A 24,930-nucleotide genomic window follows, 5' to 3' on the forward strand; every position below is an offset into this window, starting at 1 on the left:
TTGACCAATGTACAAATAACAAAAATCAAAGAGACACCGCAATAATAATCAATTATTATCCACCTACATCTTCAGCAAGGTTCACTAAAATGTGTCAATGTAGCTTTGAGACATTTTGACAAACAGAAAAGTTACATCCTTGGCAGAGACAAAAATCACACATATAGTTGGTGAATCTGAACTATTCCAGAATTGGATGTGGATCATATTGGAACTGTTCCCAGAAGTAAAAACAACCATGTCTTTAGTGGAAGTATTGTTCAATTTTTTTTTTTTTTTTTTTTTTTTTTTTTTTTTTTAAAGGACCTCAACTCAAACCCCGATTCTAATGTGGAATTCCATTAAACTCAGAAGTTGTAAGTTGTAATATGAAAGATGTTACACTTGAGGCAAATGCAGTTCACTGAAGATTTTGGACAATATTGCGCAACTGAAGTATTTAGTCCACAAGAGAGTCCTCATGGAAAAGGATATAGATGAAGCAAGAAGCAGCGGTACATTCGTGTTTTAATTTACCGCTTGGTTTGTAGTGGTGTAGACAGTGTTCTCAGGAACATCTACTGGCTGGTAGTGGCTAGTAGTGCAGCCTACGGAAACTTTGCATCAAAATACATTAATTTATTGACCTGAAGCTTCGGACTAGCGGTATATTCCTGTCGGATTGTGAACTCGGAGTGGGGTTCAAAAGAGTTGACGAGTTAGGATTCCAACTTCAGGGGGCCTTCCTGCAAGGTGTACAAACAGAACGGACCATAATCGATAAAATAATTCTAAAGGTTGCTATGTAGTTGAGACAGGGTTAGAACCTCATTCTAACCACAAGTGCACAGCGCCCTTCCAGACATAGCAGTTCAATTTGGGTGTTTAAGGAAAAAAAAAAATTCAACTTTGTCCTGTTTTGCAAAACGAACATTATTATGTTTTTAGAACCTTGGCAGAGGAATTCACTCCACTGACTGCCCATTTAGTGGCAAAAGGAAACATTTTCCAGCATAAAATAGCTGTATAAACAGTGCAGTAACACAGTATTATGACTTTGAACAAAGTAGAAAATGTGTGCTTTTTACATAAGCCAATTTCCAATAGAACTGTTAAAAACTTATTGGGGGAAAAAACAAGGAGCAAAATGTTATGCAGCCAGTTTGTAGCAAATCAGATTTACATATATTCAGGAATGTTCATGGGTAAAATATCAATGGCCAAAGGCAAACTCTAACTAAAAAAAGGGCCTTTTAGAGCAATGTATGCGCCAACAATGTGTACGTGGCCAGTTTCAACACCTGTTGTAAATAATAAGTCAATGTAATATTTATGTCGTATTCTGTTTTCAGGTGCATACACTTGAAAATAGTTACAGGCTGAATAAGAAGAAACAAACTAATATAAATCCACCACAATAACTTTATTTTTAAATTTCTGATGTTAACAATAACTCAGCCAAAACCAAACAGTTTCAGTGTTAATATGGTTCAAGCTACATTACTTTATTACAACTAGTAAGTCACTAATAATAATTTAATTTTATATTGAAGTTCCCTCCAAAAGTATTGGAACATTTGGTATTTCGAACACTTTAATTTGTTTATGTCATTTCAAACGTAAAGCAAATTTATATAACGACATAAATTAATTAAAAATATAAAAGTCAAGATGATGGGTTGCATGGGTTGAGGAGGAGTTTCTTAAAAAGAAGCTCTGAAAGTTCAGCAACAATTTACCAAAAGGTACATCTGAGACGTAAGTGTAGACTTGATGTTTTGGTTAAAGAAAATCCTGTCTGAAGAAAACTGGCAATAAAACTGATTATTTACAGTTATCATATCAAAGCATTCCATTACTTATGCAACCCATCATCTTGGCTTTTATGTTTTTAATTCATTTATATCAAGTTTTAGAGATTTGCTTTCAGTTGGAGCTTAAGGAAGATAATTTTAGAAATTTTTATTTTTTGTATTTGAAATGGCATCAACAAATTAAAATGTGTGAAATACCAAGTGTTCCAAAAGTTTTGGAGAGCATTATATATATATATATATATATATATATATATATATATATATATATATGTGTGTGTGTGTGGATTTTTTTTTTCAAAGTAGCAGAATGTGGTTATTATTGTCATTATGTGCAAAAAAAAAAAAAAAAATTTCAAAAGTGGGCCTTTAAGGGGCTGGGCCTTCGTACGTGACACCGGCTGTTTGATTTTATTTATTTTTATCCAATAGCATTGTGTTCGATCGATTTAAAAAAAAAAGTCCCCCCCCCCCCCCCCCGCAAACGAAGCACGCACTAAAAAATAAAAATAAAAAATTGAGTCAAGTTAATTTATCATTTAGTGACCAATCAAAACAAACGTCTTTACTGAGCCGATTCTTATGGCACAGTGACTTGAACAACAATGCGACTTTGTAGGAAATGAATGCGGAAAAGCTGCATTCCGCACCCTCTGGAAAAATACAGCAGTGACATTTCACGGGGGAAAAAACAAAACAAAACTACAGACTTGAAAAGTTTATTACTTTGGGATATATTTGGAACACAGTGATGTGAGCTGTGGTTCAGTTATCGAGAAATGACACTGAACCCTGTTTCGTTTACCTTCGGGTCAACTTCATAGTAAAACTGCTGGGTTCTGATCCATCTGCCCACCAGGTGGTCCCTCACAGTGTGAGCCAGGGCAAAGTAATAATCCCTGGGCGTCGCGATGTTTCTATCTTTCACCAGAGTGAAGTGCAGGTGGCGATTGAAGCCTTTCTTCAGCTCGGCTACATTCTCCACTCCCACAATCCCCCTGATGCTGATCTGTTTCCGCTTCTCCTGGTCGCTCAGCGGAGTTGCCATGACGAAGACTTTAGCGTGACACTGACACGGGGAAGAGAAGCGCGTGCCACTTTTCATTCAACAGTCTCCTCCTTTCTGCTCCTCATTGGTGGCAGCAAGGGGAGGGTGTTTCCCTGGGCGGGGCTTCAGAACACGAAGCTTCTCAGGTCACACATCTACTCACCCTGATGATCTCTAGATATTACTCATATATATATATATATATATATATATATATATATATATATATATATATAGACATTCTGCTAACTCAGTGCTAACGTACTATGGAGTTACATTTGTCTCATTAATACCAGCAAATGCACAGAGGGTGTTCTACAAATATTCCTTCATTTGCACAACTTCCGCTCTAGTCATAAGCTCAAACACACATAGGCAAGGCCTTGTGCAGACGCCCTTAAAATGTAAATATTGTTTTTGATTGATTGATAGAGAGGTTTTATTAAACGTGTACAAATTGTAACACAATGCTCATATGGTCGAGGGTATTTTAGCATTTTTAACAGGGCCATGCGAAAATACGAAATGGGCGAAATGCGGACTGATAATCACGAAATTGGGGTAAAATGCAACAAAATGATGCAGAGTAAACTAGACTGAGTCCAAATAATTACTTTTATTTAATTGTTTAGCTTTTGTTTTTTGTGAGATGCGCTCAGTACATGTCGTAGGTAGAGGTGGGCGATACCGCGAATTTTGGTATTGATCCGATACCAAGTAAATACAGGCCCAGTATCGCGGATATCGATAACGATACCGATACTTTTTCATATTTAAGCTTCATAGATCCAAAGGATCCAAAAGACCTAGGATAGAATTTTGCCAAACATTGTACGTGACCACAAAATACTTTATTATCACAATCAACATTTTTGTTTAAAAAAAAATCACTCAACTTAAAACAAAATATCCTGAGATAGAGGGCTGAAAACCACAATACAACAAAATTAACACACCACAACAAAATCGGCTGGCGCCGCTGAGCCATGTGACAGCGCAACAACAAAAGACCAGGGTGCGCTGCTCCGTGTTGCATGACACAGCGCAGTGCTGCTCTTACAGAGAGCAGACTTTGATGAATCTGCGTGCGCAGCAGTCAGTGCGTGCGGGAGAGAAAAAAAAGCTTGAGTATCGATCTTTTTACACGAGGCTCGTTCAATATCAATACCAGCGTTGGTATCGATATTAGGATCGATCCACCCACCTCTAGTAGTAGGGGCAGGTGTGCCATCTGGCGTTCAAGAGATGAAACTTCAATCAGTGGGTCAGTCTACTCCATTTCGTCCTATTTAGCTAAAAAAAACAACTTAATAAAAGTACTTAATTTAATCATATTTGGAGTCTGTCTGCTGCATTTCGTTACGTTTAACCCCGTTTCGTTATTATCAGTCCCCATTTCACTCCATTTTGCTTAAAAATAATTAAATAAAAGTGATTAATTGAATCATATTTAATTATATTTGGAGTCAGTCTGGGTCAGTCTGCACCATTTCGTTACTTTTTACCCCCATTTTGTGATTATTAGGCTCCATTTTGCCCCATTTTGTCAATTTTGTATTTTAGTATAGCCGTATTTAACATTACTACCCCTTTCATTATCAAAAAATAGTTAAAAAGTTTAGGATTTGTCTCAGGCAATACCTATAAAAGGCAATATTGTATTGATCTGTATGAAACAAATAACCGAAAACAAGACAGATTCACTGATTGACTGATTTTAGGCAGCATGAGGCCTTTTTGACACCTATTTATTGAATATTCACACATACAGAAAACACAGAGGCTCATATTACATTTCAAATAATCATAATAATAGAAGAAATATGGTCATAACAGACATAACTTTAACAATCATTGTAATCATACTGCTCAAATCAACAATAATGTTCATTAATAGCCATAAAACCTTCCATAGACATATTTTCACGGTAAATAATATTGAGAGATGACATGTCACTTTGGATCCTCAAACAGGGCAAAAGATCAACTTTGGAGTTCATGAGGTTAGATAACATGCACGCACACATGTACGTATAGTTGGGAGGAGTACCACTTTGTGTCGCCCAGCGACTCAATGTCTGAGGTCGAAATAAGAAAAGGGTGTATGCTGGATTTAAAAAATGCCTTCAGACGGGTTTAATGTCATCTAATGTATATTTGTCTGGTTTCACAAATAAATAATACTTTGTTGGATTTCAGCATCCCCTTGTGTTCAGCTGAGGAAACATTTGGATGTGTGTGTGTGTGTGTGTGTGTAGTTTTAAAATCAACAATAATGCATGAATACATGCTTTGATTGCGCGGCGTGTTATCTTAAACCCAACACATGCACAATTCCTTCAAATTAAAGGCGTTTTGTTTTTGTCCTGGTGTCTGAGTTTGTTTGATTTGCAGTGACCCACTGCTTTGTGCTCCATAGTACAAAGAAAGAAAGCCCACAGTGCTTTAACTGTGGCCAAACAAACACCTTACAACCAATTAATGGTGCAGAAATCAAAGTGTGTGTGACCACCTGGTTCAGTTTATCGCTGTACATCCATGTTCACTCAACGCACATGTGATCCTCAATACATTCACACAAGAGAGAAAAAGAAAACAAAATCAGAGGATCCAGAATGTTAAAAAGACAAACCTGGCTGTAATATAATAATAATCATCATAGTAATACTGTGGTCATATTCATAGCAAACTAACATTGATCCCCCCCCCCCCCCTTTTCCGATAGAAAAATATGTAGCAGCAGGTGAAGTGAGGCATTAGAGTTGAATCTGCTGAAGCAATGAATCTAATTTGTAGCAAAGCACCACAAATATTTTAGTATTCAAGAGGTAAAGGCACACCCATGAAGCTAAAACACAGGATAGCACCTTTACGTTACACATCTACCTCAGGGCTGTGATGGCTTTTTGTTGGGACTTTGTGATGGATTTTTTCCCCCACAGGAAAATTCACACAGGTTTGCAACATTATTGCTGCCAGAAAACATTTGAAGAAGTTGCTGCCAGTTGAGAGAAGTGCCTCCAGAAAATCATTGCATTGCATCATCGCCTCTCCTGCTGTTACTTTCTTTTTTTCACATTAGCTGGAGCTGGTTCAGTTTGAAAGCAAAACCCAAAGTACATTTAAAGCCACAAAAATGATTCAGTCTCTTTGAGGAATTGCTGTACAACAAAGATGAGTTATCATCGAAAATCTCTGCACATCAATAACTTATTTAACTATACAACCTTTTTGCAATAGTTCATTTCAATAACAATATTACAAAACTACCAGAATTCAGTCACCTACAGTAAAAAAAAGAAAAGAAAGAAGAAGCCATAACAAGTAGTTGTAGCACCTTATTCAAACTGCTTTACAGTCATCTTTATTCTTCAGCACAGGTTTTTACACTATCCTATCACCAAGGCTTCAAACCATTTTAAGGAACAAAATAAAAACATGAAAAACTGATACACTGCTCGGAACAAAAGCAAAACTGGAAACTGTCTACACTGGTTTTTTTTATGTTCTAGAACATAAAGGTTTATGTGAAATTATGGGAAACGGTTAACAAAGGGTCCCCCGCCCCATTCTTGTATTATAAATTAAAATATTAAAATATTTTCTGCTTGCAATAACGTGGTGCCGGGTTCACCGCCTGTTTTCCTCTGAATGTTATACACCTCAATTAAAGTAAAATCTTTTAAACCAGAGGAGGTAAATATTGTGCTATGTAACTTACAAATGTTAGCCTTCAACATTAACTTCATCACTGTTTGATGGACAGGCAAACATAAAGATAAATAATGTTGGAAAGTACTAGCTGGCTGTAGTTATGCTAAAAAATATGCCCACCATAGCCTAGCATGCTAACTGCAGCCTTAGCGATAAAACTAAAGAGTAAACCATAGCCTACATTGTTATAATGTCTGAAAGATACACATTGTTATTTCACACAGTCTTACATGGAACATTATTAAACAATGTTTCATTTGGTTTTATATAATGTCTGAAAAGATCTGTGTCATTTGATTGGTGGTTTGTATGTCATGTGATATTAATAATTCATCCCATTTGTCATAGTGCTCCATTTACTGTGCAATTTTGGTTCCATTTACCGTGCAATTTTGGTTCCATATGTTTCATACCATTGCGCGCGACCACCATGCACGTGCACACTAGCGGTGATGGTGCTTAGCAGCTTATTGATGCTGCTCATTCGTCTAACACAAAAGAAAAACAAATTCAGTACGCTGTAAGCCATCTGGAGGCATTTGGAATATTCGGTGGGATGTATCTAGCTAAAGTAGAACCGCTGTTGGATGAAGAGCTTGACAAATTTCTGTCGCAAATTTTCACTGGACTGAGAAAAGCAGATGGCAGTCGAACACACAAAGAAGTCAGTGCACGGCATCAGCTATGGACTATATCTTCAAGATTGTTTTTGATCTATGTGACTGTTTTTACAAGTTGGTTGAGAACAATTTTGGATTAGATTGGATTGCTATTCAAAGTTCATGTTGGACTGTTTGAAACCTCTTGATGTCAAAGGACCAAAATATAAGTCTCTTTTCTTTTGTTTATAAATTAATAGGCATTATATAAAACAAATAATAAATGTTTATTAGTGCAATGGTAAGAATATTTCATGAGGTGAAAGATGAAATGTTCCATTCAACGAGGCGAAACCTTTCATCTTTCACTAACCAGCTCGGGAATGATAATTTTGAGGTGGAACAAAAACCCACAAATGTTAAAATACTGATTCTGCTCGGAATTAAGTGATTCAAACAAAAATTCTGGCCCGAAGCCCTGATCCTGACTCCCATCACTGCACACAACAGCCTGTTTTTAGGATTTGATAACTCAAATTAAACGCTGTGCCCAGATACTTAGTCAACATCATTTAGCACAAACTACCCAGCCATTACTGCTGTATGTACTCTAAGTAAGCAAGCGAGTAGCAGGAACACAACTCAGACAAACTATGCCACACCACTTTACCTGTCCTTTGTCCCAGATGTTTTACAGATGAGACATAGGCGCATTACCAAGTGTACAGTGGAAATTCCTACTACAACCTCTGGCAATAATTATGGAATCACCGTCCTTGGAGGATGTTCATTCAGTTGTTTAATTTTGTAGAAAAAAAGCAGATCACAGACATGACACAAAACTTAAGTCATTTCAAATGGCAACTTTCTGGCTTTAAGAAACACTATAAGAAATCAGGAAAAAAAAATTGTGGCAGTCAGTAACGGTTACTTTTTTAGACCAAGCAGAGGGAAAAAAATATGGACTCACTCAATTCTGAAGAATAAGTTATGGAATCACCCTGTAAATTTTCATTCCCAAAACTAACACCTGCATCAAATTAGATCTGCTCATTAGTCTGCATCTAAAAAGGAGTGATCACACCTTGGAGAGCTGTTGCACCAAGTGGATTGACATGAATCATGGCTCCAACACGAGAGATGTCAATTGAAACAAAGGAGAGGATTATCAAACTCTTAAAAGAGGGTAAATCATCACGCAATGTTGCAAAAGATGTTGGTTGTTCACAGTCAGCTGTGTCTAAACTCTGGACCAAATACAAACAACATGGGAAGATTGTTAAAGGCAAACATACTGGTAGACCAAGGAAGACATCAAAGCGTCAAGACAGAAAACTTAAAGCAATATGTCTCAAAAATCGAAAATGCACAACAAAACAAATGAGAAACGAATGGGAGGGAGTCAACGTCTGTGACCGAACTGTAAGAAACCGCCTAAAGGAAATGGGATTTACATACAGAAAAGCTAAACGAAAGCCATCATTAACACCTAAACAGAAAAAAACAAGGTTACAATGGGCTAAGGAAAAGCAATCGTGGACTGTGGATGACTGGATGAAAGTCATATTCAGTGATGAATCTCGAATCTGCATTGGGCAAGGTGATGATGCTGGAACTTTTGTTTGGTGCCGTTCCAATGAGATTTATAAAGATGACTGCCTGAAGAGCACATGTACATTTCCACAGTCGATGATATGGGGCTACATGTCAGGTAAAGGCACTGGGGAGATGGCTGTCATTACATCATCAATAAATGCACAAGTTTACATTGATATTTTGGACACTTTTCTTATCCCATCAATTGAAAGGATGTTTGGGGATAATGAAATAATTTTTCAAGATGATAATGCATCTTGCCATAGAGCAAAAACTGTGAAAACATTCCTTGCAAAAAGAGGGTCAATGTCATGGCCTGCAAATAGTCCTGATCTTAATCCAATTGAAAATCTTTGGTGGAAGTTGAAGAAAATGGTCCATGACAAGGCTCCAACCTGCAAAGCTGATCTGGCAACAGCAATCAGAGAAAGTTGGAGCCAGATTGATGAAGAGTACTGTTTGTCACTCATTAAGTCCATGCCTCAGAGACTGCAAGCTGTTATAAAAGCCAGAGGTGGTGCAACAAAATACTAGTGATGTGTTGGAGCGTTCTTTTGTTTTTCATGATTCCATAATTTAACCTCAGAATTGAGTGAGTCCATATTTTTTTCCCTCTGCTTGATCTAAAAAAGTAACCGTTACTGACTGCCACAATTTTTTTTTCCTGATTTCTTATAGTGTTTCTTAAAGCCAGAAAGTTGCCATTTGAAATGACTTTAGTTTTGTGTCATGTCTGTGATCTGCTTTTTTTCTACAAAATTAAACAACTGAATGAACATCCTCCGAGGCCGGTGATTCCATAATTTTTGTCAGGGGTTGTATGCAACAGTAGACTTTTTGAATGGCACCTGATACTTAACCCGCTTTGCCCCACTGGCAACATCTGTTGCCGAAGTGTATCACTGTCATTTTCTACTCACAATAAAAAATCTCAAAGGTACTAATGCAACTCTTTCCACTTAGAAAAAAAAATCTGGGCATAAACGGGTTAATAATTGTATATTTGTACAATGCCACAGCCCTGCTACTGCTTTCATGTATGTCCACTATCTTCTTTGAATTCTCCTGGAAAGTTCTTCTTCGGTTGATATGCTCCAGCTGCATCATGGGATAGTGTAGTGTAGTCTGTCTGCACACTATGGAGGTAGTAGATCGTCCGGGTGTCATTAAGCTACTATACTAAATGCACACTGCGTATTCGGACATACTATGGATTATTATGACGTACTGCTTTTTGCCAGCTATTCAGGTGGAGCCCATGTGTTTGAGAAAAGCTGTGCGAAGGCCTTGCTTACAGTCGCATTTCAGCACAGATACTGTATTTTACATCCAGTACAGAAGATTTATAGAAGCTAAGCCACTAAGAAAAGCGTACAACAGTGATGCGGCTGAGAGTCAGACTATTCCTCTCATCCAGGAATCATTGCAGCTGCTGGCTGGTCTTGTCCCAACTGCGTTCCTCCTGGTGATTTAAATGTGTTTCCTTTGTTGAATAACTGATTGCAACGAAAAAAAAAAGGACTGAATGAACTTGTATTTAATACGTACTAATAATTTAAAAAAAGCCTCCTTCCTTTCCGTTCATATTACTATCCATTGCACATTTTTTAAGGAATAACATTCAGAGTCTATCGGCTGAACAGGATTTCATCTGCACTTTATCTGTATATCGTAAAGATACAATGCACTGATGGGAAAGCGTGGCCCATTTTTGTGACGCGCTCTGGAGAGTTCATGTTTTCAAGGTTTTCAGTATGATCAAGGCATGTTTCAGTGCTTGGATGGGCACAATGGATCATTCAGAAGAACAAGGGGAGGAGCGACGGTGAGATCACAGTAACTGACAGACAGAATGCACCCTGGGATGTCTTCAACACACTGAGCCGGTCGGATCTGCTTCCCCCGGAGTGTAGAAGTCGGGGATGGGGAGGCCAGTATGCAAGGTGATCTGTGGAGCATCAGACAAATCCTTTTAAGTGCAAGCAAAATGGTTCAGAATGCATTTATGGTTTGTTTTATTTATGGCTTGTTTCAACCTGTAGGTGATGCTATTGAGCCATTTCCTCTGTAAGTGAAGTGTGCACGCCCCCTCCCCTCCCCATCCAACCCCCACTTTGTTTTCATCACCCAGAGGCAGAATTAAAAATGAGAAAGAGAACATTTGAAACCTTGAAAGTGTTCAGTTGTTGAAGCTGTTTTCTCTTTTGAGGTTTAGTCTTACACGTCCATATTACTAAACCTTATAAGACAGCCATCATGAAAAGAAAGACTATTTAGGTAACAGTTTAATCATTTTCATGTGAAAACTTAAGTTTGTGTTAAGGTTAACCAGGCTAACCCATCTGGAGTTGGCCAATGTCACTGCTTGACTGTTTAAAGAGGCTGCATTATTCAAAATCTGCTTCATCTTCATTTACAGCTTTTTCTGATTGGGCACAGTGGATCATTCAGAAGAACAACAGGACGAGCGACGTATGATTGTATGACTGTGCATGCAGAAATTCTCTTGCTAATAACAAAATGCAGGCCAAAATGACTCATTTGAGAGTTTTGTGACATATGTCACAGGAGTCCATATCTGGATTGCTGTGTGCTCTGTGCGACACCAGTGGTGCTCGGGTCCATTCAACCCAACTTGCACAATGCCTTAATTCAATCCCACCACAACTCGAACTGCGACTATTAATACACACAAAATGATATCCAACCTGCTACCTGACCTGTAAAATGGTTTCACAGTTAGCGCACAACCCTGAACTGGAAAAAGTGGGTCCAGAAAATGGAGGCATGGCAGGGGAAGCTGGTCACTAGAGGGCACTAGGGTGCCACCCCCTCAAAATACTGAAAAGAAATTATACTACAACAAAATTGTTGTTGACACTGTTAGTGTCAGTATGTTAAATGTGTTCAAACACTTCATTTCAGTGTTTTAATTTAATTAAATTTAATTTTGGTGATTTCCTGGTGGGGTTGCTGGTCATATGAGAGTCTAAGGAAGGCTGCAAATGTTTCACAATCATGTGACCTGAGGCGGAGTTTCAATTTGAGCATCGAACCTTCCCTCATGTTTTTTGATCTAATGTGGTTGGACAGTGGACAAATCACTCACATCCATCACAGACGTTTCACTCTCACGTCACTCTAGCAAGAAAACTCACTGGTACGACGAAACCGCCATGGCCATTTATATACTCAGTTCAACTTACAGCTGCTTTTGTCTTATTTCATCTGTGTCGTTTTGCGATTGTTATGTCATGTTATTTGAGGCAAAGATTAGTGCGAAATGCTCTTTGGAATCTTAAAAGTGTGTTTCAAAGCTCTGAACTGAAACGTTTCATTGTCTGAATTCAAAACCAAGTCAACCGTGGATGAACTAAGCTACGATATCCAGTTATCGATTGATAACATTAAATATCAAGGTAGGATATCACATAATTTAAAGCAAAGATTGCAGCCAAAGCACGCTAGAATATTTGAAGCTTTGAATCTAAGCTTGTCTGGCAGGCTGAATTCAAAACAAGAAGTCAACCGTGGATGAACTAAGCTACGATACCTACTAGTTATCGATTGATAACATTAAATATCAAGGTAGGATATCACATAATTTAAAGCAAAGATTGCAGCCAAAGCACGCTGGAATATTTGAAGCTTTGAATCGAAGCTTGTCTGGCAGGCTGAATTCAAAACAAGAAGCTGGTGGTTATCAGCATGCAGCCGAACAACTTCGTCAAACTTTTACAAGTTCATCAATGGTGAGTTTTAAAGCATTTCCATGGTTCAAATACATAAGACATGCTCCTATATCGTCAAACAGAATAATAATAACGCGCCGTGAAGGGCCGCCTGAACAGTTTACAGCGGTTCCACGCTTTGATCGTTATTGATTAACTATTGTCATCTAATGACAGGTAATACTGTGTGTCTGTGTAAGAGAGAGAGAGAGAGAGAGAGCAAGAGAAAGAGTAAGAGAGAGAGAGAGATAGGAAGGATACTTTATTTGGCTACAAATATACACTCAATTGCCAGTTTATTAGGTAAACCTAGCGGAAAGTAATGCAGCCCTGCGGCAAATCTTCCTTCATCAAGAAGTGATGGTGAGCCCCCTTAAAAATCAATGCCACCAGCTGCCACTGATGGATGGAATTAGTGCACAGAACGTAACCAGCTTTCCATGGACTTGCCGCACCTTAATTTTCTTTGGTTTGATTTTTTTTTTTTTTGTAAATTGTCCTATCTTAATCTCCATCCGTACTGTCTCCATGTCTGTGGGAAGCACTCACTGCATCTTTTCAGAATTGGAGTTTTTTAACCCATGATTTTTTAGAAAATCATTTATTTAATGCCAATATGGCCCTGTGACAGACTGAGGTCCTGTCCAGGGTGTACCCGGCCTCACATCTGATGACCAGTACGATAGACTCCAGCTCCAGAAACTCCAGAAACTGGGGAGAACTGACATTTGCCGTTTGGTATGCTTATGTATTTTGGGTCAAGGATGAATGCTGTGAAAATAGAAAGTTGATAGGACTAATATTTTTGGAGAAATTAGCAATATTAGCTAACAACATTGAACAATCGATGTTGTGCAGCAATGCACCATGGGAGTTAGGGGTTTTGGGGTTTTAACTGTTGTTATTTTGGTTCATGGTAGATTAACAGTGTTGTTAGTGTTATTGATTCATTGCGTTTTTGTAGTTCAATTGGTTTAGTCGGTTTAGTTAAGTGTCATGTTTGGTCACCATAAGTGAGCTAAGTGTCATGTTGCCATTATGAGTGAGAACTGTAGTGCATTTGATGTCTTCAGCCACCATCTCTGTTTGTGGGTTTGTAAAAATAGAAGCACCTGCTTGCGGCAGAATGCAGAAAAGACAAAACGTTCTGCATGCCTGTGTGCGTATAACTTCGATCACGGACAGACTGTGGAGAGCTGACATTTGCCATTTGGGTCAAAGATGAATGCTGCGAAAACATAATGTTGATAGAACTAATATTTTTGGAGAAACTATGGATATTAGCGAACAGCACTGAACAATGAATGCTGATAATTACATTCTGGACTCACATGCCATTCCACCAGGGGGCGGTAAATCATCTATATATTAAAATGTGTGTGTGATTTTATTTAGTAAGTTCAATGTAAGTACATAATATAATTGTAAATACGTTAAAAATAATGGATGACACATGAAAATGAAAACACTTATTTCCGTTGTGGTCCATTTAAAAATAAAGTATATTAAAAAATACGTAATTAACAGGAAATAAAAGGGCTGAGTTCTTCTTCTTAAAACTGTTGCGGTCTAATGTAAAAACATTCTGGACTCAGACACCATTCCAACTCATAGAAATTTTTCATAATTTATTACCAGCCCTGAAAAATTTCAGCTACTTATTTTATAAACACTACCCTATCTCGAGCCCGTGGATCCACACGGGCAATAGTTTACATTTAACCCAACAGTCACAAAAAAAAAAAAAAAAAAAAAAAAAAATCCTGTTAACTAGGAAACATTAATATTCATTTTTTAAGATAGCTTGTTAAAACGTGGAATGAATATATGATCCCTTTAAGTTAAATGTGAGAGCAACATGGTGGCATGCTTCCAAAAACAGGTTTACAGTTGAAGACCACTTGTGCCCAATCAACATGTAGATCCATGTAGAATAACAGAGTTCATCATTCAGTCAAATGTGACTCTGGATTGTATAAGCAACATGTCTGGCCTCAATCTAGATTTGTTAAGATGCTGGGAACCTCATGGGTGTTTGTATGTGGACCTTGTGTACCTGGACATTTCGGTTTAGACTGATAGCAGGGTAGTAGACACCCTCCAACCTTTCGAAAGCCACTGGACCCTGCTGCTCATCATTGATGAGGAAGATGAGGATCCCACGTGTAAAGTCAAGCAGCACTCCTATTGTAGATCCTTTACTGATGCCACCGTCCGTTCTGCAGAGGGGGGAAAAAAACAGAAAACAAACTTGAAGAGATTCTGTGTACAACACCAGACATACCTGTGCAGTGACAAAGGTGTCTTGCTCAAGGACACAGACAGAAAGCGTGACAGGGACTCAAACCCAGATCTACATATATACTCAACAAAAATATAAATGCAACACTTTTGGTTTTGCTCCCATTTTGTATGAGATGAACTCAAAGATCTAAAACTTTTTCCACATACACAATATCACCATTTCCCTCAAATATTCTTCACAAACCAGACTAAATCTGTGATAGTGAGCACTTCTCCTTTGCTGAGATAATCCATCCCACCTCACAGATGTTCCATACCAAGATGCTGAATAGACACCATGATTAGTGCACAGGTGTGCCTTAGACTGCCCACAATAAAAGGCCACTCTGAAAGGTGCAGTTTTATCACACAGCACAATGCCACAGATGTCGCAAGATTTGAGGGAGCGTGCAATTGGCATGCTGACAGCAGGAATGTCAACCAGAGCTGTTGCTCGTGTATTGAATGTTCATTTCTCTACCATAAGCCATCTCCAAAGGCGTTTCAGAGAATTTGGCAGTACATCCAACCAGCCTCACAACTGCAGACCACGTGTAACCACACCAGCCTAGGACCTCCACATCCAGCATGTTCACCTCCAAGATCGTCTGAGACCAGCCACTCGGACAGCTGCTGAAACAATCGGTTTGCATAACCAAAGAATTTCTGCACAAACTGTCAGAAACCGTCTCAGGGAAGCTCATCTGCATGCTCGTCGTCCTCATCAGGGTCTCGACCTGACTCCAGTTCCTCGTTGCAACTTCGCACAGCCATTGAAGAGGAGTGGACCAACATTCCACAGGCCACAGTTGACAACCTGATCAACTCTATGCGAAGCAGATGTGTTGCACTGCATGAGGCAAATGGTGGTCACACCAGATACTGACTGGTATCCCCCCCCCAATAAAACAAAACTGCACCTTTCAGAGTGGCCTTTTATTGTGGGCAGTCTAAGGCACACCTGTGCAATAATCATGGTGTCTAATCAGCATCTTGGTATGGCACACCTGTGAGGTGGGATGGATTATCTCAGCAAAGGAGAAGTGCTCACTATCACAGATTTAGACTGGTTTGTGAACAATATTTGAGGGAAATGGTGATATTGTGTATGTGGAAAAAGTTTTAGATCTTTGAGTTCATCTCATACAAAATGGGAGCAAAACCAAAAGTGTTGCATTTATATTTTTGTTGAGTATATATTGGCAGCATTAGACCACTGATATACCTGCTCGTTATCTTTTTTTATGATACAGAATTGAATTTTGTAACTTTAGAAATGAGAAATTCTTCTAGCTTACAATGACGGGTTGCCCACAATTTTTTTTCAAGATGGCAGTCATGGCCAGCATGAAAAAAAAATGCAAGGTTTGACGCCCAGATCTTCCATATCAGACTGGTGTCTTCAACCTTAATGCAATTAATTTTTGTCAGCACCAGATCCACTCTGCACAGCCTGAAACAGCTGGTGTCTGGCATCTTTAAGGAGATAGAAAACTGCAAAGAAAATAACACCAAACCTTTTATTTGGCATGGGGACTTTTTAAAATTAATTATTTTATACATTCGTGCAGTGTTTTTGGACTTGTTTCCAGGAGCTGAAGGGACTTACTTTTTAAATTAATTTTTAATGAATTTTTTTCACCATTTGTTTGTTTGTTTGCTTTTGGATAGCCTGTAACCCACAATTTTTGTATACCGTTATGAAATGTTTACAGAGGATTCATATCTTGATAGGCAAGAACTGATTCAATTTTCAAGGTCATAGGTCAAAGTCAGGAAAAATCTTGGAAAATTAGAAAAAAATCCCTATCCTTTAATCCTCAAACGACCAAGCTATTTTAGCGACTAATATGACCAGTGGGGTTATTTATGACGCCATTGACCTTATATTGGAATACTTCTATATAAATGATTGTTTTAGGATTTTTCATATTTGTTATACTCTCTAATATATTTATCCATCATACTTTTCATCCTCACTCTGGACATCGAGAATCAGTCTCAATACTTGTGCAGCTATAAATTTTACTATTCTTGGTCTGTTGGTCATGCTTCCTTGCAAAATAGTAATAATATAATAATATAATAATAATATAATGTATAGATTTGGCAAATTACAATAAAATCTGAAGACATAATGTCAAAAATCTCATAGATCTTCCCGGGGTCATAAGGGACCCTGCACAAGTCTGGATTAAACTTGGCACACGGATAGGCCGATCCTTTCAAAATTCTATGAACAAATGCAGGACAAATAGATTGACAAATTCATGGTAGGAAACGTTTTTCTGACTAAAATTAGAAAAATGGTGCACAAAAATATATGGCCGGGGTCATACATTGAACAAATTTTCAAAAATCTGTCAAACAAAAGATCAAATTTCTTTCATATTTGAGAGTGTTGTGTAGGATGGTATCCTTTACCGACTCACAAAGTTGGATACAGATCTGATCCAGATTACAGATTTTGTGGCTATTTAAATTTAACACTGAAAACCCCATTTAATGTATATGTTACATTATATCTGAATGAAAATAGCGGCCATCTTGAATTGTCAATAATTCCGATGCATTATCCAAACAGCATTTCTCAAGAACTCTGCATGGTAAATAAATCCAACTAATTATACTTTCAGTATCACAGTATAGCCATTGCTGATAACAAAACAGATGTATAAACAATTATCGCTGGCAGCTGTATGGGCAACAGCTTGAAAATTCATGATGTCTCAATATCCAGTGATTTTTGGAATATCTTTGGCCATAACTGTAACAAACCGTATACTTATATCACAAAATTCCAAAAACTGCACCAGTAAAGGGGGCACAAATATTTTCACAGCACTTTACATTTGAAAATGGCAAAAGTTGAGCCTAAAAGCCAAAGACGAATGATATCGAAACAACAGTAGGACGCTGATTTGGACAAGTATCATCTGCTTCCATTACCTGTTAGTATGCGAGTTGTTGTGCATGAACCAGGAGCGGTTGTTGTCCACATACATTGCCCAGGCCTTGTCGTCTTTCCCCAGCATCACATCCTTCAGGACGTCACCCCGTGCAATCCCAAAGGCTGGGTCCGGGTGGTTGTCATAGCGATCAACAACCATTTCCCAATAGTGCACACCGCGTGAGAAAGCAGAATTACCCACAACCACTCTATCATCATAGCTGTTGCAAGAGACGGTCAGGTTGTCGTTGGTGAAGATGATGTCAGGGTGGGCGGATGCTGGGTCAAAGGTGAACCAAGCAACTGTACACATACACAGGAACAAACACACTATGTTTAGCATAAATAATGTTACTCAGGATAAGAAGTGATACAACAATTATGTACAAACATCATAAACAGACTTTTATAAGATGACATCAATCCAGGGGTTAAACAGGGTGGGAATCATTTTAATGAAAGTACAAATGCCAGTTTGAAGGAAGACGAGTCACTATTTTGACGAGCAGAAATTCACACTAGCAGAACAGCCTACTTTAATATTTGTATAAAATACTGCACCTGTGTCAAACAGTTTGCAAGCAAATAAGTGTCATTTATCTTCACCTGCTTGGATCACAAAAGGATTGAAATACTGTCAAATCTGGAAAAAAAGAAAAGATTTGCTCACAATTTGCTGAGGTTTTCATATATATTTAGACACTGACAGATTTTTTGCCTCTCACAGTTTATTCAAGATAATCAAAATAGTGAAGATGTAGACTGTCAATGTTAAAGGGAGGCTAACTGTATCCAAATCAGGTGACTGCTGCAGGAACTATATCACTTTTTATGCAGAGCCCTGTTGGACCAAAATGCTTCTGGCAATTTGGCTGCCAGGCTGGTTTCTTGGCAGCATTTTGGTGCAAGTGGTTCCTATGCTTGCTTCCCAAAGAGAAGGACACTGGTTCAAGGCCAGTTGGATTTGGGTCCATCTGGTGCACGACTTGTGCCATATCAACATGCAAATCCATACCGGATGGGCTGTGGTGACACCGAGCAAAATGGGAGAAGCCAAAAGAAAAGAGCACCAAATTGTTTCAAGGACCAACTGTGTTATTATTTAATGTACATAAGAATTTACAGCCTTTGTCATGAAGCTCAAAATTGAGCTCAGGCGCATCCTGTTTCCACTGATCATCCTTGAGACGTTTCTGCAGTTTAATTGGAGTCCACCTGGGGTAAATTCAGTTGATTGGACATGATTGGGAAAGACACGCACCTGTCTACATATAAGGTCCCACAGTTGACAGTGTGTCAGAACACAAACCAAGCATGAAGTCAAAGGAATTGTCTGTAGACCTCTGAGCCAGGATTGTCTCAAGACACAAATCTGGGGAAGGGTACAGAAACGTTGGCATCATCCATAAAAGAAAAAAGTTCAGATCCACCAGGACTCTTCCTAGCGCTGTCAGAGCTCTACCATTCTTCCATGGAGAGAGAAGAACCTTCCAGAAGGTCAACCATCTCTGCAGCAATCCATCGATCAGGCCTGTATGGTAGAGCGGCCAGATGGAAGCCACTCCTTAGTAAAAGGCACATGGTAGCCCACCTGGAGTTTTCCAAAAGGCACCTGAAGGACTCTCAGACCATGTGAACAAAATTCTCTGGTCTGATGAGACAAAGATTGAATTTTCTGGCGTGAATGTCAGGCGTCATGTTTGGAGGAAACCAGGCATCATCCCAACAGTGAAGCATGGTGGTGGCAGCATCATGCTGTGGGGATGTTTTTCAGCAGCAGGAACTGGGAGACTAGTCAGGATTGAGGGGAAGATGAATGCAGCAATGTACAGAAACATCCTGGATGACAACCTGCTCCAGGGCGCTCTTGACCTCAGACTGGGGGGACGGTTCACAGCCAAGATATCAAATGAGTGGCTTCAGTACAACTCTGTGAATAGCCAGCCAGAGTCCAGACCTGAACCTGATTGAACATCTCTGGAGAGATCTGAAAATGGCTGTGCACCGACACTCCCCATCCAACTTATGGAGCTTGAGAGGTGCTGCAAAGAGGAATGGGAAAAACTGTCCAAAGATAGGTGCGCCAAGCTTGTGGCATCATATTCAAGAAGACCTGAAGCTGTAATTGTTGTCAAAGGTGCATCAACAAAGTACTGACCAAAGGGTGTGAATACTGATATACGTGTGATTTCTTAGTTTTTTATTTTTAATAAATTTGCAAATAAAAAAAATCATGTTGTCATTATGGGGTGTTGTGAGTAGAATTTTTAGGGGAAAAATGAATTTACTCCATTTTAGAATCAGGCTGTAACATAACAAAATGTGGAAAAAGTGAAGCGCTGTGAATACTTTCTGGATGCACAGTAATTAGCTAGCTCCAAGGTCAAACCTTTTGACAATGACAATTTTAAGGTGAAATCCAAAATTAGAAAAGTTTAAAAATATTTGACACTGGAGTTGGACCTGCACCTAAATTTAAGTGATTTTGTTGTTGTCCTATTTCCCACCCATCCACTGAGATTTCCATAAATGAGTTGAAAACCGGTAGTCTTTTATTTTGGTAATGTTACAAATTGTTTTACAGCAACTGTTTGATTCAGGACAGAAAAAAATTGAGCAGAAGAAGGTGGGAGGGCGTTTGCACTTTACGTAGGCTCCACTACGCTTGTTGGTGTTACCATGTTCAATAAAGTTTAATTACATAGCTGTGTTCCACACAGAAATAAGCACAGACATCCTGGAAGCTTCTATTGAAGATTTAATAAATGCAGCCCACAGAGCAGCAACGCGCCCACCCACGGATTTTTAGAATGACGACTGCACGGATGGAACAAGAACAGGAGGGGAACAGTCAGCAGTGAGAGCCGTCCATACCTGTGCCTATAGATTGCATATCGCATGGAGGGAGTCCAGCTGAAATTGTGATATGATGGGTGGGGTGGGAGTGTAGAGAGGAAGAAAGAAAAGGAAGGACAGAGAACAGGAGGGAGGAGGGGAGCGGAGCGAAGCAGTGAAGCAGACAGAGGAGTTGGGAGGGTGACGGAGAGGGTAAAAGCAGGTTTGATCAGGGAAGCTGCTTCAACTCAGTGGCCAAAAGACCAGAGTGGAAATCCCCCCAAAACATAAAACCACAGACTTAATATCCAACCAAAGTCCTGACAGAAACACACCATGGGGACATTTAATGCAACAGGTGAAAAATAAAGAGAAAGATTGTCAATAACCCATTTTAATTACAAAATCCACCCTGGAGAAAAAAAAAAAAATTTCACTCAAGCACTTCATTTCTTTTGAAAAATCCAGCAAAAAAAAAAAAAAAAAAAAAATCTAAGCACAGTTCAGTCAGGGTAAATGATGTCAGACGCCTGCTGAAACACTGAAACCGGACAGTGTCTCACAGACACTGTGTTGTGTCTATCAGGGCCAGAGACTGTCTGAGCCTTTCAGTTCCACTAATGGATGTCCAGCTTCCCCGTTTATGCAGAGCAGCAATTAACAAATAGCAATGCAAGCGCGTGGGTGGACTATCTACATGAACCAGCTGCTACAGAATCTATTCAGTGTATCAGGGGCCACGCAAGCCGCAACTCATTCTTAGACACTTACATACAGATATTCTCCCGCTCACATACATAGTATGCTGTATTTGTTTCCATAGCCTAAACATTCATTTCCTCTTTCACATGTGTGCTTTCTTACAATCATTTTAAAATAACCTCACAGATTTATTCTGAAAGATATGCATGTGCGAGAAGCAATCTTTGTATGTCTGAACATACAGTGCATCGAGAAAGTATTCATGGCGCTTCACTTTATCCACAATTTATTAGGTTGCAGCCTTATTCCAAAATGGATAAAATAGATTTTTCCCTTAAAATTCTACACACAATACCCCATAAACTTCACTCCCAACAGCTCAAAAGGATTCTCTGGTCACAAGGCCAGAGCCCTGGGTTTTAGCCTTCTGGTTAGAGAGTTCGACTCCCATGCCGGGTGAGCTCGCGTCCCGAGGGGAGTAAATGGGTGGAGTCATAATAACACAACGCAGAATGTAGCTGCTACATATATATGAAAGTAAGATTTCACATGTACGTAAGTATTCACAGCCTTTGCCATGAAGCTCAAAATTGAGCTCAGGTACATCCTGTTTCCACTGATCACCCTTGAGATATTTCTAGAGCTTAATTGGAGTCCACCTGAGGTAAATTTAGTTGATTGGAAATGATTTGGACAGGCACACACCTGTCTACATATAAGCACACACAGTGCATGTCAGAGCATAAACCAAGCATGTCAAAAGAAATGTCTGTAGATCTCTGAGGTAGGATTGTCTTGAGACACAAAGCTAGGGAAGGGTACAAAAACATTTATGTTGCTTTGAAGGTCTCAATGAGCACGTCATTATCCATAAATGGAAGAAGTTCAGATCCACCAGGACTGTTCCTAGAGTTGGACACTCATCTAAACTAATTGATCAGGGGAGAAGGACCTTAGTCAGGGAGATGACCAAGAATCTGATGGTCATTCTGTCAGACCTCCAGCATTCCTGTTTAGAGAGAGGAGAACCTGCCAGAAGGACAACATCTCTGCAGCAATCCACCAATCAGGCCTGTATGGTAGAATGGCCAGATGGAAGCCACTCCTTAGTAAAAGGCACATGGCAGCCCACCTGGAGTTTGCCAAAAGGCACCTGAAGGACTCTCAGACCAAGAGAAACAAAATTCTCTGGTCTAATAAGAGAAATATTGAACTCTTTGGTGTGAATGCCAGGCACCATCCCTACAGTGAAGCATGTGGTGGCAGCATCATGTGGGCTGTGGGGATGTTTTTCAGCAGCAGGAACTGAGACAATAATCAGGATTGAGGGAAAGATGAATGCAGAAATGTACAGAGACATCCTGGATGACAACCTGCTCCAGTTTGCTCTTGACCTCAGACTGGGGCGACGGTTCAGCTTTCATCAGGACAATGACCCTAAGCACACAGCCAAGATATCAAAGGAGTGGCTTCAGGACAACTCTGTGAATGTCCTTGAGTGGCCCAGCCAGAGCCCAGACCTGAATCCGATTGAACCTCTCTGGAGAGATCTGAAAATGCCTGTGCACCGAAGCTCCCCATCCAACCTGATGGAGCTTGAGGGTTGCTGCAAAGAGGAATGCTTGTGGCATCATATTCAAGAAGACTTGAGGCTGTGATTGCTGCCAAAGCTGCATCAACAAAGTATTGAGCAAAAGGTGTGAATACTGACGTACATGCAATTTCTTAATTTTTTATTTTTACTAAATTTGCAAAACTTAAAAAAAAAAAACTTGTTTCATGTTATCATTATGGGGTATTGTGAATAGAATTTTTATGGAAAAAAATAATTTTACTCCATTTTGGAATAAAGCTGTCACATAACATTTTGAAAAAGTGAAGTGCTGGGAATACTTTCTGGATACACGCATATGAAAGGAGAGAAAACTGTATGTGTGACTAAGAATGTAAGTAGTATGTGTAATGAGGAATATACTGTATGTATGTGTGAGTAACAACATACTGTATGTGGGAATGTCAATGAGAATGTATCTACGAGTGCAAATATAATGTGTATACGAGGTCTGTTAGAAAAGTATCGGACCTTTTATTTTTTTTCAAAAACCTGATGGATTTGAATCACGTGTGCTTGCATGAGCCAACCTTGAACCTTCATGCGCATGCGTGAACTTTTTCACACCTGTCGATTGCATCATTTTCTGGTAAGCAGCCTTTGTGTGAGGTGTGTGTCATGCCCTCTGCGTTTTTTCATTTCAAGGAAAAAGACGGAACAACTGGAGCAGCGCCGCATCAAAATTTGCCAGAAACTGGGCGACAGCCAGGTGGAAACCATTCGGATGATTCAGATGGCTTTCGGTGACTTTTCAGTCGTGTGACTATCTGAGAAATTGTGGAAGAGGTGGGCATGTCACAGCATGTCCTGTGAGACTTCAACACAAAGGCGCTTTTGCTCCGCCGTTGGCAGCTTCGTGCCAAAGCCATCGGCATGATTTTCACCGCCAAATCTTCTGTCACAGTGGAATGTTCCGAAAAAGTGCTGATGTCCAACTCTTTTGCAATTTTCGGATAGTCACACGACGGTCCCACATCACCACAGCGTTCACTTTGGAAATGATCTGGTCATTTCAGCATGTTGATGGCCGACCGGAGTGTGGCTCGCTCTCCACCGTTGTGCGGCCGTCTTTAAACCAGTTGTGCCACTCCTTAATCTGTGTGATGCCCATAGCATCGTCACCGAAAGCCGTCTGAATCTTCTGAATGGAATCTTGGTCATGGATGACTGTTATGTCACCATCAAAGAACTTTCAGACAAGATGAGGGTAAGCACAGGTTCGGTACATTCCATTTTGATGGAGGATTTGGGTATGCTGAGAGTGTCAGGTAAATTCATACCGAAGTGGCTAACCGTGGAGCAGAAGCAACTGTGCCTGGAATTTCCATCATGACAATGCCCCCACGTGTTCTGCTTAGCTAATTCAGGCTGATTCTTGGTCAAACACAACACTCCTGTGATATGTCAGGGTCCCTCCTCTCCTGACATGGCTCTCTATGATTTTTGACTGTTCCCCAAGATCAAAATGACAGTAAAAAGGACTTGATTCCAGTGACGAGAAGACATTGTGTAGAATGTGACGGCCCAGCTGGACACCATTCCAAAAGTGGTTTTCCAGAAATGCTCCCATCAATGGCAGAACTGCTGGGAGAAGTGTGTGCAGTCAAGGAGACTACTTTGAAGGGGATTAGGATTTCAGACCCCCAGGTGAGTAACTGAGGCCGGATACTTTTTGGATGCACCGCTTATGTGTGAAAACGTGTGTATGTTTGAGAATGTACATATGCGTGAATATGAAAGTATGTATGTCCGAGTGTTTATAGGTATGTATGTATTAGCGACAAAATACTGTATGTGCTGTATGTGTATGACTGACAATGTGTGTGAGAATATATGTATGTGTGTGAGAGACTATGAGCAGGTGAGAGTCTTAAAATCAGTTGTTTTGCGTGGCCCCTAATGTCAGCATTAAAACACACAGAATTCACACCCACAGTAGTTTGTGTCAAAACTCTGCAACTGTGATTAGTTTTACTGCAGATGTAAAATAATTAGAACACTTCAAGACCATCTGGTTACTGAAAACATTTGAAATATATCATTTTAAACTCAAAATACCTTAATACC

At 39.5% G+C, this 24,930-nt stretch overlaps 2 protein-coding genes and 1 long non-coding RNA gene across 4 annotated transcripts in view; 1 reads left to right on the top strand and 2 right to left on the bottom strand.

Annotated features, from left to right (window-relative positions):
* The window catches only part of pygl (phosphorylase, glycogen, liver), a 39,131-nt gene extending 36,253 nt beyond the window's left edge, over window positions 1-2,878 (bottom strand). Inside the window, exon 1 of the mRNA XM_034159483.1 lies at window positions 2,599-2,878. Within this exon, the coding sequence (XP_034015374.1) occupies window positions 2,599-2,841 (243 nt within the window). The 5' untranslated portion in view covers window positions 2,842-2,878. The remainder of the gene's footprint in view (window positions 1-2,598) is intronic.
* A 1,832-nt stretch (window positions 2,879-4,710) lies between these two features.
* LOC117500718 lies at window positions 4,711-24,870 on the top strand. The gene is made up of 4 exons (XR_004557833.1): window positions 4,711-4,877; window positions 16,157-16,162; window positions 19,406-19,412; window positions 24,859-24,870. It is a non-coding gene; the product is annotated as an uncharacterized LOC117500718 (long non-coding RNA).
* trim9 (tripartite motif containing 9) overlaps window positions 9,814-24,930 on the bottom strand; it is a 92,132-nt gene continuing 77,015 nt past the window's right edge. Inside the window, exons 8-11 of one of the 2 annotated variants that reach the window (XM_034159484.1) lie at window positions 20,589-20,627; window positions 17,714-18,017; window positions 14,538-14,700; window positions 9,814-10,698 (exon numbers count right to left, since the gene is read on the bottom strand). In XM_034159484.1, coding sequence (XP_034015375.1) covers window positions 10,621-10,698; window positions 14,538-14,700; window positions 17,714-18,017; window positions 20,589-20,627 — 584 coding nt within the window. In that variant the 3' untranslated portion in view covers window positions 9,814-10,620. The remainder of the gene's footprint in view (window positions 10,699-14,537; window positions 14,701-17,713; window positions 18,018-20,588; window positions 20,628-24,930) is intronic. The other variant, XM_034159485.1, reaches the window with a different exon arrangement.

This window comes from Thalassophryne amazonica, chromosome 19 (genome assembly GCF_902500255.1).
Source record: "Thalassophryne amazonica chromosome 19, fThaAma1.1, whole genome shotgun sequence".
Taxonomy (NCBI): domain Eukaryota; kingdom Metazoa; phylum Chordata; class Actinopteri; order Batrachoidiformes; family Batrachoididae; genus Thalassophryne; species Thalassophryne amazonica.